The sequence below is a fragment of the Branchiostoma belcheri genome, unplaced genomic scaffold (genome assembly GCF_001625305.1).
Source record: "Branchiostoma belcheri isolate BF01 breed outbred unplaced genomic scaffold, Haploidv18h27 scaffold5, whole genome shotgun sequence".
NCBI lineage: Eukaryota > Metazoa > Chordata > Leptocardii > Amphioxiformes > Branchiostomatidae > Branchiostoma > Branchiostoma belcheri.
The window spans coordinates 17,676-29,609 of record NW_017804131.1 but is presented as its reverse complement, the minus strand read 5'-3'; the positions used below and the strand labels follow the sequence as shown (position 1 = coordinate 29,609).

At 41.6% G+C, this 11,934-nt stretch overlaps 1 protein-coding gene across 1 annotated transcript in view; it reads right to left on the bottom strand.

Annotated features, from left to right (window-relative positions):
• Positions 1–253: 253 nt before the first annotated feature.
• The window catches only part of LOC109479609 (period circadian protein homolog 1-like), a 24,768-nt gene continuing 13,087 nt past the window's right edge, over positions 254–11,934 (bottom strand). Inside the window, exons 6-15 of the mRNA XM_019781596.1 lie at positions 11,788–11,894; positions 10,351–10,507; positions 9,682–9,796; positions 9,287–9,376; positions 7,383–7,582; positions 6,811–6,977; positions 5,174–6,600; positions 4,775–4,842; positions 4,243–4,384; positions 254–3,734 (exon numbers count right to left, since the gene is read on the bottom strand). Of these exons, the coding sequence (XP_019637155.1) occupies positions 3,336–3,734; positions 4,243–4,384; positions 4,775–4,842; positions 5,174–6,600; positions 6,811–6,977; positions 7,383–7,582; positions 9,287–9,376; positions 9,682–9,796; positions 10,351–10,507; positions 11,788–11,894 (2,872 nt within the window). The 3' untranslated portion in view covers positions 254–3,335. The remainder of the gene's footprint in view (positions 3,735–4,242; positions 4,385–4,774; positions 4,843–5,173; positions 6,601–6,810; positions 6,978–7,382; positions 7,583–9,286; positions 9,377–9,681; positions 9,797–10,350; positions 10,508–11,787; positions 11,895–11,934) is intronic.

Below are 11,934 nucleotides of genomic sequence, written 5' to 3'. Positions count from 1 at the left end.
TATATACTTATATAATTTTCCCACTTACATAAATATTAAGATATAAGAAACCGGTCTATGGGTTCACTGAGTGGTCTTCTTCGGCAGTTCTAGGCTGGGCATTTATCTCCTATTCGAAGGTTTTCTACTTTCGTCAATCACACTATTTCGGACAAGAAAAATAGTTGCTAACCTTTCAATGTAACTATAGGCTTGATAATCTATTGGAAAGGAGGTAGCAAGGTAAAAAAAGTCAGCGTACACATCCGTTTAGAACAGTGATATCTCACTTTATTTGTAACCGTAACATTTATTACAAACCATCATAATAGTAGGACTCCTGTATCAAAAGTTTACTACAAATCTCTTTCCAAAGCACCCTCAATTCCACACATCAAAATGTAAGAAAATCATTCAAACAAGTTGATCAGGAGCTAGTTGGATTGCAGATAAATTTTCACCTGTTTTTTCCAACACAACTTCATTCTTATGACCTGTACATGTACATGTATTCCTACCATCAGCTTTTCGAGTCCAAGTAAGATAATGATAGTTGCACATTACAATATTCCAGTATACAATATATGTACAACATACTCTTGTGACTTAACGTTATTATTTGAATATATACAAAAGGTGACATCGAATTCCCCTGTAGGTACCTCCTTCAAAAGTACATTACACATTAAGAGAAGGTGGACTATAGAAAACAGCAAGTTGTGTTTAAATGTTGACATTTAGAATGGCAAAATATATATTTCTGATGAAAGGTCTCTGAATTTCTTCAAAAATATACAATCTAATCTATGGATCCTACATGTATGTCCTAACTTTGTTCACTACTTGTTCAATGATCACTAAAAGACTAGAAATGATTGTCACTTTAAAAAAAATTACACTGGCCACATTAATCCGGAAAGACACTGGCAATGTGAAAAATCAAATTCACTCCATGCTTTGCATTCAAGAATTTCACATGGCAAATAAAAAAGCATGTTTCCCCTCTATATGATATCACATTTTCTTCCTTAACTTTAAAAGTTAAAGGGACATTGCAAATTTCTCTCAGTTCCCAGGTCTTTCCGACTTAGCAGAGCTAATGGCAAATGTTTCCTAAATAAGGATTTTCCTTATAAGAAGTGACAAACAACATCCTATCTTAGTAAGTTACCAAGCTCTGCAGAGCTACATCACAGCATAATTTGAAGGTCCCTTTTTAACAAGATATTTGGAGAATGTTCCCCTTAAAAGACTGACTAAACAGTTTGATAAACAAAGATATGTAACCAGATACATGTAATTTTATCCTTTCATTTCTCTGTATTTCTAACCTGCAATATTCAATACAGATTGGTTTTGCCTGAAGTAAGTTGACAGTTCTTACATTACATAAAAAACTATCAGCTTTGGCTGAGAAGGACTACAAGTTAAGCAACATGACTGTACCACACTTGTACTACTGAGAAACACTGTGTGTATCCATCATCTAAATGATGTGATTTTCAGAAGAAATGATATATATCTTAACAATTAGAATGCAAACATTTTGGTCTGTTCTTCAACCTCATTCTTTTACATATGTCAACTGAAATACAACTTTGTCAAATACTGCAGCGTGGGATATTATGGTTTGGTGTACACAAATACATAATCCAAATAGGACACTGAATAGGAAACCACAGGAAAAGTACAATCATTAAAACCTATGAGATTACACAATCTCATGGTACTTATGACAAATATTTTTGCCTTGTTGGAAAACAAGGCTTGTCAATCAAAACTTAGTACTTCCAACTTTTAAATGGTTTTTATATCCAATTTAAATTTTTGAAAGAAAAAAATGAAGACTTCTGTGTGATGAACACATGAACTAGAGAAGTGAACATGTAACTGGAGGCGACTTTGCAAATCACAGAAAACATTGCACAAACTGATACACTAGCCACATGACAGTGACGTTCACAAATGAATTTTTTTCTATTTTCAGATGTTTTCTCCTTTTTTTTCGCCTTTCAAAAATTTTTGTCTGTTGGAATTATAGCATTTGAATATTCGTCCATTTCATTGAAATATACAAGAGTCTGCTTTCTGTGTGCATAACCTCTGCAAGATTATGCTACACAATTCATACAATCCAGACTTTTCTCCCAAACATCATATACCCTCATCTTTGACTTATTTGGATCTACAATACTTAATATTAATAATCTTTATGGTATTCACATCTCTGACATCCATAAGCTTTTTTTTATCTTACAAAATAGACTCTTTAGAAAACGAAGAGTGGCCTGCACATGAAAAATGCCTACATATTAAGCAGAGCTCGAAATACCACCTCCAAATACCACCTACAAACCCGGTAGGCAGGTATTTCTGGTGTCTACCTGCCTACCAGTACAAATACAAATGTAGGCGTGTATGTGGATTTTTTATTAGCTGCATTGACTGTTATCACCTATGAAGTATGAAAGAAATTATGGCAATGGTTTCTGTACAGTTTTTTTAGTATACTTCATACTTCCTAAATTCTGAATTGTGCAGGTAAAATTTGTCTGGTGTAGGTAATTTTTAATACCCTCTGATGTATCCAGAAAAAGGTATTTCGAGCCCTGTTGAGCCACATAGTCTCCACCGGGATATTTACACCAAGATGCCCCTTTACTTCCTCCAGCCCCTAAAAGTCTTTTGCCTTTCTCAACACCAAAACGTGTCAAGGTTTGTCCTGTAGTCTGCCTTCAAGTCATCACTACCCACTGAGAGAAGTGTAAAAGCCAAATGTCTATCATTTCACTTTAAGTCATTATCAATACAAACTACACTGTGTACACTACACAATGCCAACAAGGCACTAACAGTTTTGTTGTACGTAAAAAAGAGTTTGTTCTTTTTTTAATAGACTTTCTGTCAAATAGTCGTCTGTCATGCCATTTCTTCGATCCTGTCCGTAGAGAAACAAGTCAAGCAAATACATGGTTTTCTGAACTAAAGTTGGTGCAATTCAGTCTTTCTGGCGGGAGCAGATATTCAAATATTTTCTTTGTTCTTTGACCACCTAGAGTTTGAATTGTAAACATTAATGTCTTGTATGTACTTTTAACCTCCTCTCTGCTGAGGTAACCTTTACACACCAACTTTCCAATGGTAACAGAGCTAGGCAGCAGGGAGAAGGTTAAGAACATGTGTTTTCAAGAACTGCTTGGCATGAATGTTTGGCTACAGCTTGTAACCATTTAATTTAGGGCAGATATTACTACAGGGGTGATCAACTTTCTCTTGGCATGGGGGTACAAGGGACACCTTGTCATTCCTACAGCTGAGAAGGTCATCATCATCATCACTCCCCATCTCTCACACTACTACAAGTCACTGCTGGAGTTACTTGTGGTTGGGCTGGAATGTCTCTTCGGTGGTAACCTCTTCTCCACTGGGTACTCGTCGCTGTCTTTGCTGTTGTTGCTCTGCGACTTGTCGTCCGACTCCTTGATGGAGCTGGAGCTGCGCGATGACCTCCCGTTGCTGACGTTGCTGTTGTCCCCCCAGTTGTCGCTGTCCTTGGCCGTGCTCCGGCCGATGTCCCCCGGCAGGTTGGCCATCTCAGTCTCCGACTTCTGTGAGCTGCCCGACGACGAGGGAAGGTTGGACTCCAGGACGGACTCCATGGTCGGGGAGATGACGGTCTGTACGGAGAGGTGTTTCCTGCTCGGCATTCTCTTCCGCTTCTTGGACAGACACTTGTCAATGGCCTCGTCACAAGCCTGTAGTAAACACAAGTTTCATTTTTTTATGTTAAACTATCAAACTTTACTGAAAAAGACATCATTCTCTTCCGCTTCTTGGACAGACACTTGTCAATGGCCTCATCACAAGCCTGTTGTAAACACAAGTTTTGTATTTGTATATTCATTGGAACTGAAACAAGACATACATGTGAGGCACAGACAGCTGTTGCAGGTGTCATGACCCACACCTCAAACATGTTTGCCATTTTTATAACAAACTTTCCAGCTTTACTGAGCAATATGCCTTGTATATCTTCATTGCCCAACTCAACTAGGCTCCCCAGTAAGCAGGAGTTCAATCAGTACTCACAGCATGTCAAGTTTTAAAGAACCCTCAAAGACAGCGATTCGTTTGTGAACACTCGAAGTGTTGTTCGAAACAGAATCTTGAGTTATCCCGTTCACGCAAGAAAACAAACATAAAAGGTCCACTGCAGTGATGTACGGTGACCTAACGTCAGGTAGAATAAAGATGAGTACTCACAGCGATGTCAGGCATCTTCATTTTGCCCCAGCACAGTTTGACATCCTCCAGCTCGCCCATCTGCTCTGCGGAGAAGGCCGGCTGGTTCCTCTCCATGGACCGCAGCTTGTCCTGGTCCTGCTTCAGGACATCGTCTATCTCTCTGTGGGAACACATTCAACATTGGCTGTTAGTACACCACCACAAAATACTAATCTAAACAAGCATGGCTGAAAGTTTTAAAACACACTCATACAGTGCAATACTTTGGCACCTCCACACCCTGAATAGTACTAAGCAATGATGGTTGGGGAATGATTCACCTTTCATTTACCTTTTAAAGAAATAGCTTAAGAACTGAAGAAAATTTTGCATGGTCCTAATGTTACATAATTTTTTCAAAACGGCCTCAGTACAAAATTGGACATTCAAAAAAAGGACTTCTTCAGTGTACATTGTACATCTAATTTCTACATGTACCTAAGGACTGCCACTCAGGATTCATGCTGAAATGTCACTAAGGGTTAAAGTTGAAATTATGAGTGTTTCTGACCTTCTGGGCAGCTGGTACGTCATCATGACTTTCTGAGTTGTGTTGGCCATCACACGCCAGATCGGATCCTGGAAGACAAGAGCACCAACAACTTAATTTTACCCAAAGACACAATACCCATACGTTGTATTATATTGTGCATGTTCAGCTACTGTCCTTCACGAATAACTTGGTGCAATGTAAGACTATTTGTGCTTCATTTTGAGTCATGTAATATAAGTCTCTCATAATGGAATCTAAGAAAGGAGCATCACAATATCTTTGCTGGAGTTAATTCATAACTGTTCTGAGCATTAGTGTAAGAAAATAAGAACTGCTCAAGCTCTATAGAAAGTAGTTAAATGTGCACCTAATATCACACTCTTATACAAAAATTGTACATTGTATCTGACAGCTTACCTGCAGCACATATCTCTTGAAGTTCTCTCTTTCTCTACTCTCCATCTTTCTCTTCTGCTCCTGTGTGTTGGAGCCTTCTGAAGAGGTGAAGCTTGGGTCTGATCCCAGGTCAGGTGTGCTGCTGTTCCCGTCATTAGACTCTGCCAACAGCAAGTCCAGCATCGAGCTCGTGTCCAAGCTGTTGTCGTCCTCCTTGTCCTTGACCTGCGCAGTCTTACAGACCTTCTTGACAGGTGCGAGCCCCTCCTGGTCTGTCTGGAGTTTGCGGTGGGGAGACTGGTGACACGTGCTGCCGGCCTGCGCTGCGGTCTGGCGACTGCCGCCCTCCTGTAGTTCCTGCTGCATCAGGTTGAGCTGCAGGGGGCTGCTGCACTGCGAGCCCACCCGCTCGGATATCCCTGTCGTCGGGGCGGGAGGGGGGACGGATGTCGTGGTAGGGTCTGCCGACGTGCTGCACGCCGCGACCACGGGAGTTGGGTTCAGGCACTGCGCCGACACGTGGGACAGCGGGGCCTCCATCTGGACTGTCGGGCTGAGTGTTCCCGGGTCGGTGTTGATGTGTAGAGGCTGCATGCCGCCGCCTTGGTGGAACAGCGGCCGCTGGGGGACCTGCGTCCAGATGCTGCTGCCCTGCGGGATCTGCATGGAAGGCGTGGTCGGCACGGTGAAACCCCCCGCCGAGGAGAAGCCATAGTGGGGGAAGAAGCCTGAGTACATGAAATTCTGAGCCATGGGCATCATGGGGACAGATCCCATCATAGGCTGGCCTGTGGGGGGCATCCCTCCCTGCATGAACTGGGGGACGGGCATGCCGAAAGGCATCCCAAACATGCTCAAGTTCATGCCCATCTGGTTGGGGAACACAGGGACCTGCATCTGTCCCATGGGCATGCTCTGGTTCTGGCTGGGGTTGTGGATGGGGACGAACATGTTCTGCGCGGTCTGAGCGTCCACGAGCGTGGTCTGTGGGGCGATGGAGGAGGAGTTGCTCATGCTGGTGCGGTGGCGGGGGATCCCGTTGCTGATCTGGCAGTGCTTGCTGAGCTTGTTGGTGACGGTCTCGTTCTCCGGGGTGAGGAGCTGGCGCTTGTGTCCGTGGCGGCGCTGGAAGTGGGGCAGCAGGAGGTGGTTGTAGCCCTCCTTCAGCGCCTGCTCCACGTACGTCCGCTCCTGGTTGATGGTGTGCTGGCTGAGGATCTCCTGCGTCAGACCCACCTTCTGGTAGGAGGAGGCGGGAGGTAGGGGCTCGCCTACCTCCGAGTTGGTCTCGTTCTTGTCGCTGAAGTCGTCGACGATGGGTATGTCCTCGCTGTGTGCGGGGTCCAGAGGGACGTGGGAGTCCTGTGACATGGGGGCCATCGTCATCACCGTGCTGCCTGTGGTGACAGCCACGGGTCTCGTCGATGTCTCGATGGTGGTGATAACACCTGTGGAGAAAATGAGATAATTTTACGATTTCATACTGAAATTTGATACTTTTGATCAATACGGCAAAGATAACTCACCTCAAAGGTTTGGATATGAATCGTAATTGCCTGGCAAGCAAAATCGGCCCCTGTCCCTGTTGCGTCACAGTGACACAGTCAGCTGGTGGGCTCTTTGTCATTAAAATTTATTTATTGATTAAACAAACAAACCTGTCTGAGAAGGCAGTCCCTCGTCAGGCAAGAGGTTGGAAGCCTCAGCTCCCCGCGGTAGCTCGGCGGCCTGCACGGCGTCCATGGCTGTGGTCAGGTCCTGCTCCTGCTGCTGATCCTCCTCCATGGACGAGTTGGAGAACACGTCAGGGCAGCTCAGCAGGTATCTGGGGGAAATATACAAGTTACAAATTTTAAGTAGTTTCATTTTATTTCATTTTTATCTATCTATACAGGGTTAGCATGTCGCCATGTTGGCACTTTTCAGAGCTCCCTGTGACATACATAACATAATAAAGGTAGTAAAAAGTAGTAAAAAAAACCTCAAGAATACTGACAATTAGAAAACTGAAAAACCAAGATGACTGACAATCAGAAACTAAAAAACTGATAATACTAACAGTCAGAATGCTAAAAAAAAAGAAGAAAACTGACAATCAGTCTCAATGCTAAAAAAAAAAATCAACAAGAAGACTAAGCCAATCAGGTTCCCTTCCTCCCTTCCCGTGTCTTTTATATGTTCGTAATTGTACCCTACTAAAATACAGTTGAAACATAGAAACAAACAATACCTGTGGATGTTTTGAGCGTAGTTGAGCTGTTCATAGTTGGGTAGAGCAGCTGGCTGACTCGGGGAGTACACATTGGACGACGAAGACGTTCCCTTGGCATCTTCCGCCTCCTTCCCCGGCTTGTCGGCCATCTTCTTCACCTTCTCGGCAAAGATCTGCTGCCCGCGTGCCTTCAGGATGTGCATGTCCATGCATTTTTCCTGTAACAGAGAAAGACCTTCTACTACCTTCTAGGAAGGGCAGACATAACATTCAATTTACATGTAACACAGTATGATACAATGTTTGAAAAAAAGGAAATTACAGAGCAATGAAGAACTGCCAATGGGGGTAGTGGCATTGTGAGCACAGAATATTCTTTGTCTACCACAATTCATCCCTACCTGATTTTTAATACGACAGATTTGAAGCTACTTTGATGTCTTTGAACCACCCACATCAGAATACTGGGCACATATGGCCTTTGTGCACAAAACATTGGAACTGTGCGCCTAATTTTTGACTGCGGGTACGCTGCTGCACCTCGAAATTTGTGTACAATAAGTTAGTACCTCGTAATATATACAGCATAATAATTATTATTGATGTTTAAGTTTCTTTAAAAACAAGAAAACCTCTGCATTACTTGTGATAATGTTGAACCATAGATGAATAGAAATTTCATTTTCATCTCAAGCACTGAAGCTCTCATTGTCCATAATACCCATAATCCAATGGTGGAACTTATGCAAATGAGTCAACCTTTGTTCTCATTATGATCATTTGTTGTTATGTTATGATATTTGATATCAGGGTTTTCCCCCCAGAAATTGTGGAAAACTGTTAGTAGGTGACATGCATATCCTGGCAAAATAGATAAACTGAAATTGAAACCTTTTGTGTAATCCAATTTCAAACTACACCAGCAAATAACCTTTACAATGTGGCTGTTTTGCAAGAAAAAGAAGCGGCTTGAGTATCATTTTACAACTGACAGGGGCCTCTAAGTGTAAATGAAAGCACTCTAAGGCTTTCTACTGCACCTGTTTCTGAATCCCTTTCCATCTTTGTTCAATGTAGGTTCAAGGTTAGGGATAGGGCTCTGCAAAGCCTTATGTAAGAGGAACAATATACAATTTGATTATACTGTTGAAGGTACAAACATGTAAGCCATATACTGAACAAATAGATGGCTATAACTGGATACTAGCCCAATTAAGAGCTTACATCCCAGACAAGAAATATCCATCGCTCTTCCACTGAGGATGAAAATTCACTGATCTAATAATAAATACACTTGCATGTACATTTGTACCTCCTGTGTCTTGAATATAGGAGCTACCACAATGACTGTATCAATTAGAGGGGGGTGTCAGGTGGTATGCAGCTTGACTAACTTGAGAACAAAGCTCTCTGCACCCGATTGATTAGCTCCCTAGGGAGAGGGGTGCAATAATTAGTCCCAGTGCAGCGAGAGGTTGTGTAACAAAGGCTAAGTCAGATTGCAAAATAAGGATGGCAATTCTGCTTTAAGTATGATATAAAAAATTTGTCTTAAAGTTTCCACAAATATGATCTAAGATAACAAGCTAGTTTTTTTTATGACAAGGTGAGTACTACAGTGTGACACACGAAGGGGCGAGTACTACAATCCCCATGACTCCCAGGATTCAAACTCGCGCTAAACCCGGGCCGCCAGCTCAGAAACCCAATGTACTAACCACAAAGCTAAAAGATCCAGACCATTCAGACTGAACAGTTACTGGCCCTTGAACAACACTGTTACACTAATCCCCCTTTTCTTTTCTAGATCTGCCCTTGAATCTCTGTGAGTTTAATATCCCTGTGTGGCACATCTTGCCACCACTCACATGGCCGGCATGGGAACCACTGAAACACAAAGCACTGAAACATGTGATAATTACCTGGACATCCACATCCTCTGCAAACTGGTCTGGGTTCTCCACAGGTGAGACCAGATGGTGATCAGGTGTGGCAAGTTGTGGGATTGTCGTCTGGAATAGAAAAAAATAAACCAAAAATAGAGTTAAGAATGCACATTGCTGTACTATGTGACCATCGCAAATCAACATTGCATTCAACAATGTGGCCCTAGGACTAGTTAAGTCATCAACCTCAGATGTACAGTCATAGATTTTGTGTAAGATGTCATTACAACAACGACCTTAATCCACCAAAAATGACACGTCAAGATTTTCTTTTAATTCTTGTTGGAAATAGTTGGAAACAGTCGGGATTCAAACTCCCAACCTCTTGGACACCGACAATGCAAGCAGAGAAAATCCACCGTCATCCTCACCTGAAGTAAGAGTTTACAGATGGCCTGTTCCATAGCTGTGATATCCTTCCTTATCTCTGTATGGCCGATCCACGCTTTGATGGGGTTTCTGAACACGTCTATCTCTTGTGGACCTCTGTAACAAACAACAACAAAACATCATTCACCACTCTGTAAATAGTTTTATCAGGTTAGTCACTGAATAAAAAGTGTTTAATTTGGCCGACATTTTGGTGACTGTCTGTCACCTTCCTCAGGGATATTCTGTGCTCAAATACCTGCACAGCTCCAATCATACCTGCACTAAGCTGCATGTGCAAGTTGTATTTCAAGCCTTAAAAAATAATCTAAAGGAGCATGAAAAATTTAGCCACAACGACCAGGAGGTCACTAGTACAAGTTCCAGACTGAAACTTTTAAATAACCATTATAATTACAGAGAAATGTTTTGATTTTAATTTATTTCTGTGCTTCGCAGGTGGCAACTTATCAAGTAGTTGAACATCAAAACAACATTGTACATGAATAGTCTGTGAACGATGCCATAAATAATTTCTGAAATTAATACACACAAATGTAATAATTTGCCTCTAGGTGTCTAGACCTCCAGTGAATTGTTTGTTGTTCATCGTCATTAATTGCAAAACATTTACCAAAACAACAAGCTACCTGTTTGAAACAACAATGTACCTTGTGACTCGGTGTTGTCCAATGACAAAGTCGATCTTCCGAGTCCACGGGTTGATGAAACTTGACCAGCTGGTTTCTATGGTGACCTCATTGCCGTTGCGCACCAAGAGGCGGATCGGGCCCTCGTTGAACGTCTGTCCCATAGGTGTTTTCACAACTGTGAACGGTAAAAGGACATTATGTCATGACATTATGTCATTACATTCGATGCGGGTGTTCCGGCCTGTGTGATAACTAGCGGTACGGCCCGGCCCAAGTTTAATTTTGTTCAAATATTTCTCACTTCATGTCTTGTCAATACACTACCTGAAAACTGTTTCTGTAAAACTTGTCTAGTGTCTGTCTCTGACCTCTTCCCTCATGACCTCAATGAAAAGTGGCCTGCAGGCCGATTTGATCTTTCATGAATAAAGAATAGTTCGAACAAAACAGTTACATATCCCATCCCTCATATCATCTTTCTACTTCTTATTCTATGAGTAGGAATTTAATTTCAGAAAGTAATATAGCTTCAATTTCATCAAATGTAATGATTTCATACATCACAATTTGTCATCTACACACCCATGCACCCACCCACATATGCAAATTAAATGGGAAGTGACTAAGAAGTTTCCCTGTTTTCTACCTTTACATCATGATTTGTCATCTTTTGTCTCCAAGTTAAACATTAATACACCCCTGCACCCACCCACATAATTATTTCAATGGCACACAGGTACATGTAAATGCAAATGAAATGGGAACTGATTAAGAAGTTTGCCTGTTTTTCTACCTTTACATCATAATTTATCATCTCCTGTCTCCAAGTTAAACATTTACCGGTATACACCCCTGCATCCACCCACATCTATCTATCTCCTTAATAGCATTCAATCATGACATTGTGAATGCAAAATGAAAAAGGAAATGAAGAAGTTACATGATTGTAGTCTGTTTTTCTACTTTTAGTAGTTTTACATCATAATTTGTCATCTGTTGTCTCCAAGTTAAACATCTATACACCCCTGCGCTCACCCACATCTATTGTCCTAATGGCATACAATCAGTCAATGTAAATCTAAATGTTAATGACATACTGATTCAGAAGAAGTTTGCCTGTTATTCTACCTTAAAGTTTTCATTGCAATTTGTCGTCGGTTGTCTTCTCATCAATCATTTAATACACCCACCCACATCTCAATTGTTTTAATGGCATATGTGTAAATGCAAATGACATAGGAACTGAAAAGAGTTGCCTGTTTTTATCACAATTTGTCATCAGAAGTTTTCCCCATTAAACATTTAACACACCCACAAACTCCACTCTTGTATCAATTGCGTACTCACTCATTCCATAATTGCATACTCTGACTCACTCACTCACTCAATTGCTAACATGTAAAAAAAGAAAAAGAAACATGAAATGGAAACTGAAGAAGTTTGAGTTTTGTTTACCTTTTTCGTGTACACTCAACATGATAGGGGCATCATCTTGATTGATGAAGTCAAAAATGCATCGACCAATCAGATCTTGAGGAAGATACCCCGTCAGAGGAACAGCTCTGCATAGACAAAATCACCAGGGCACATATAATAAACTAT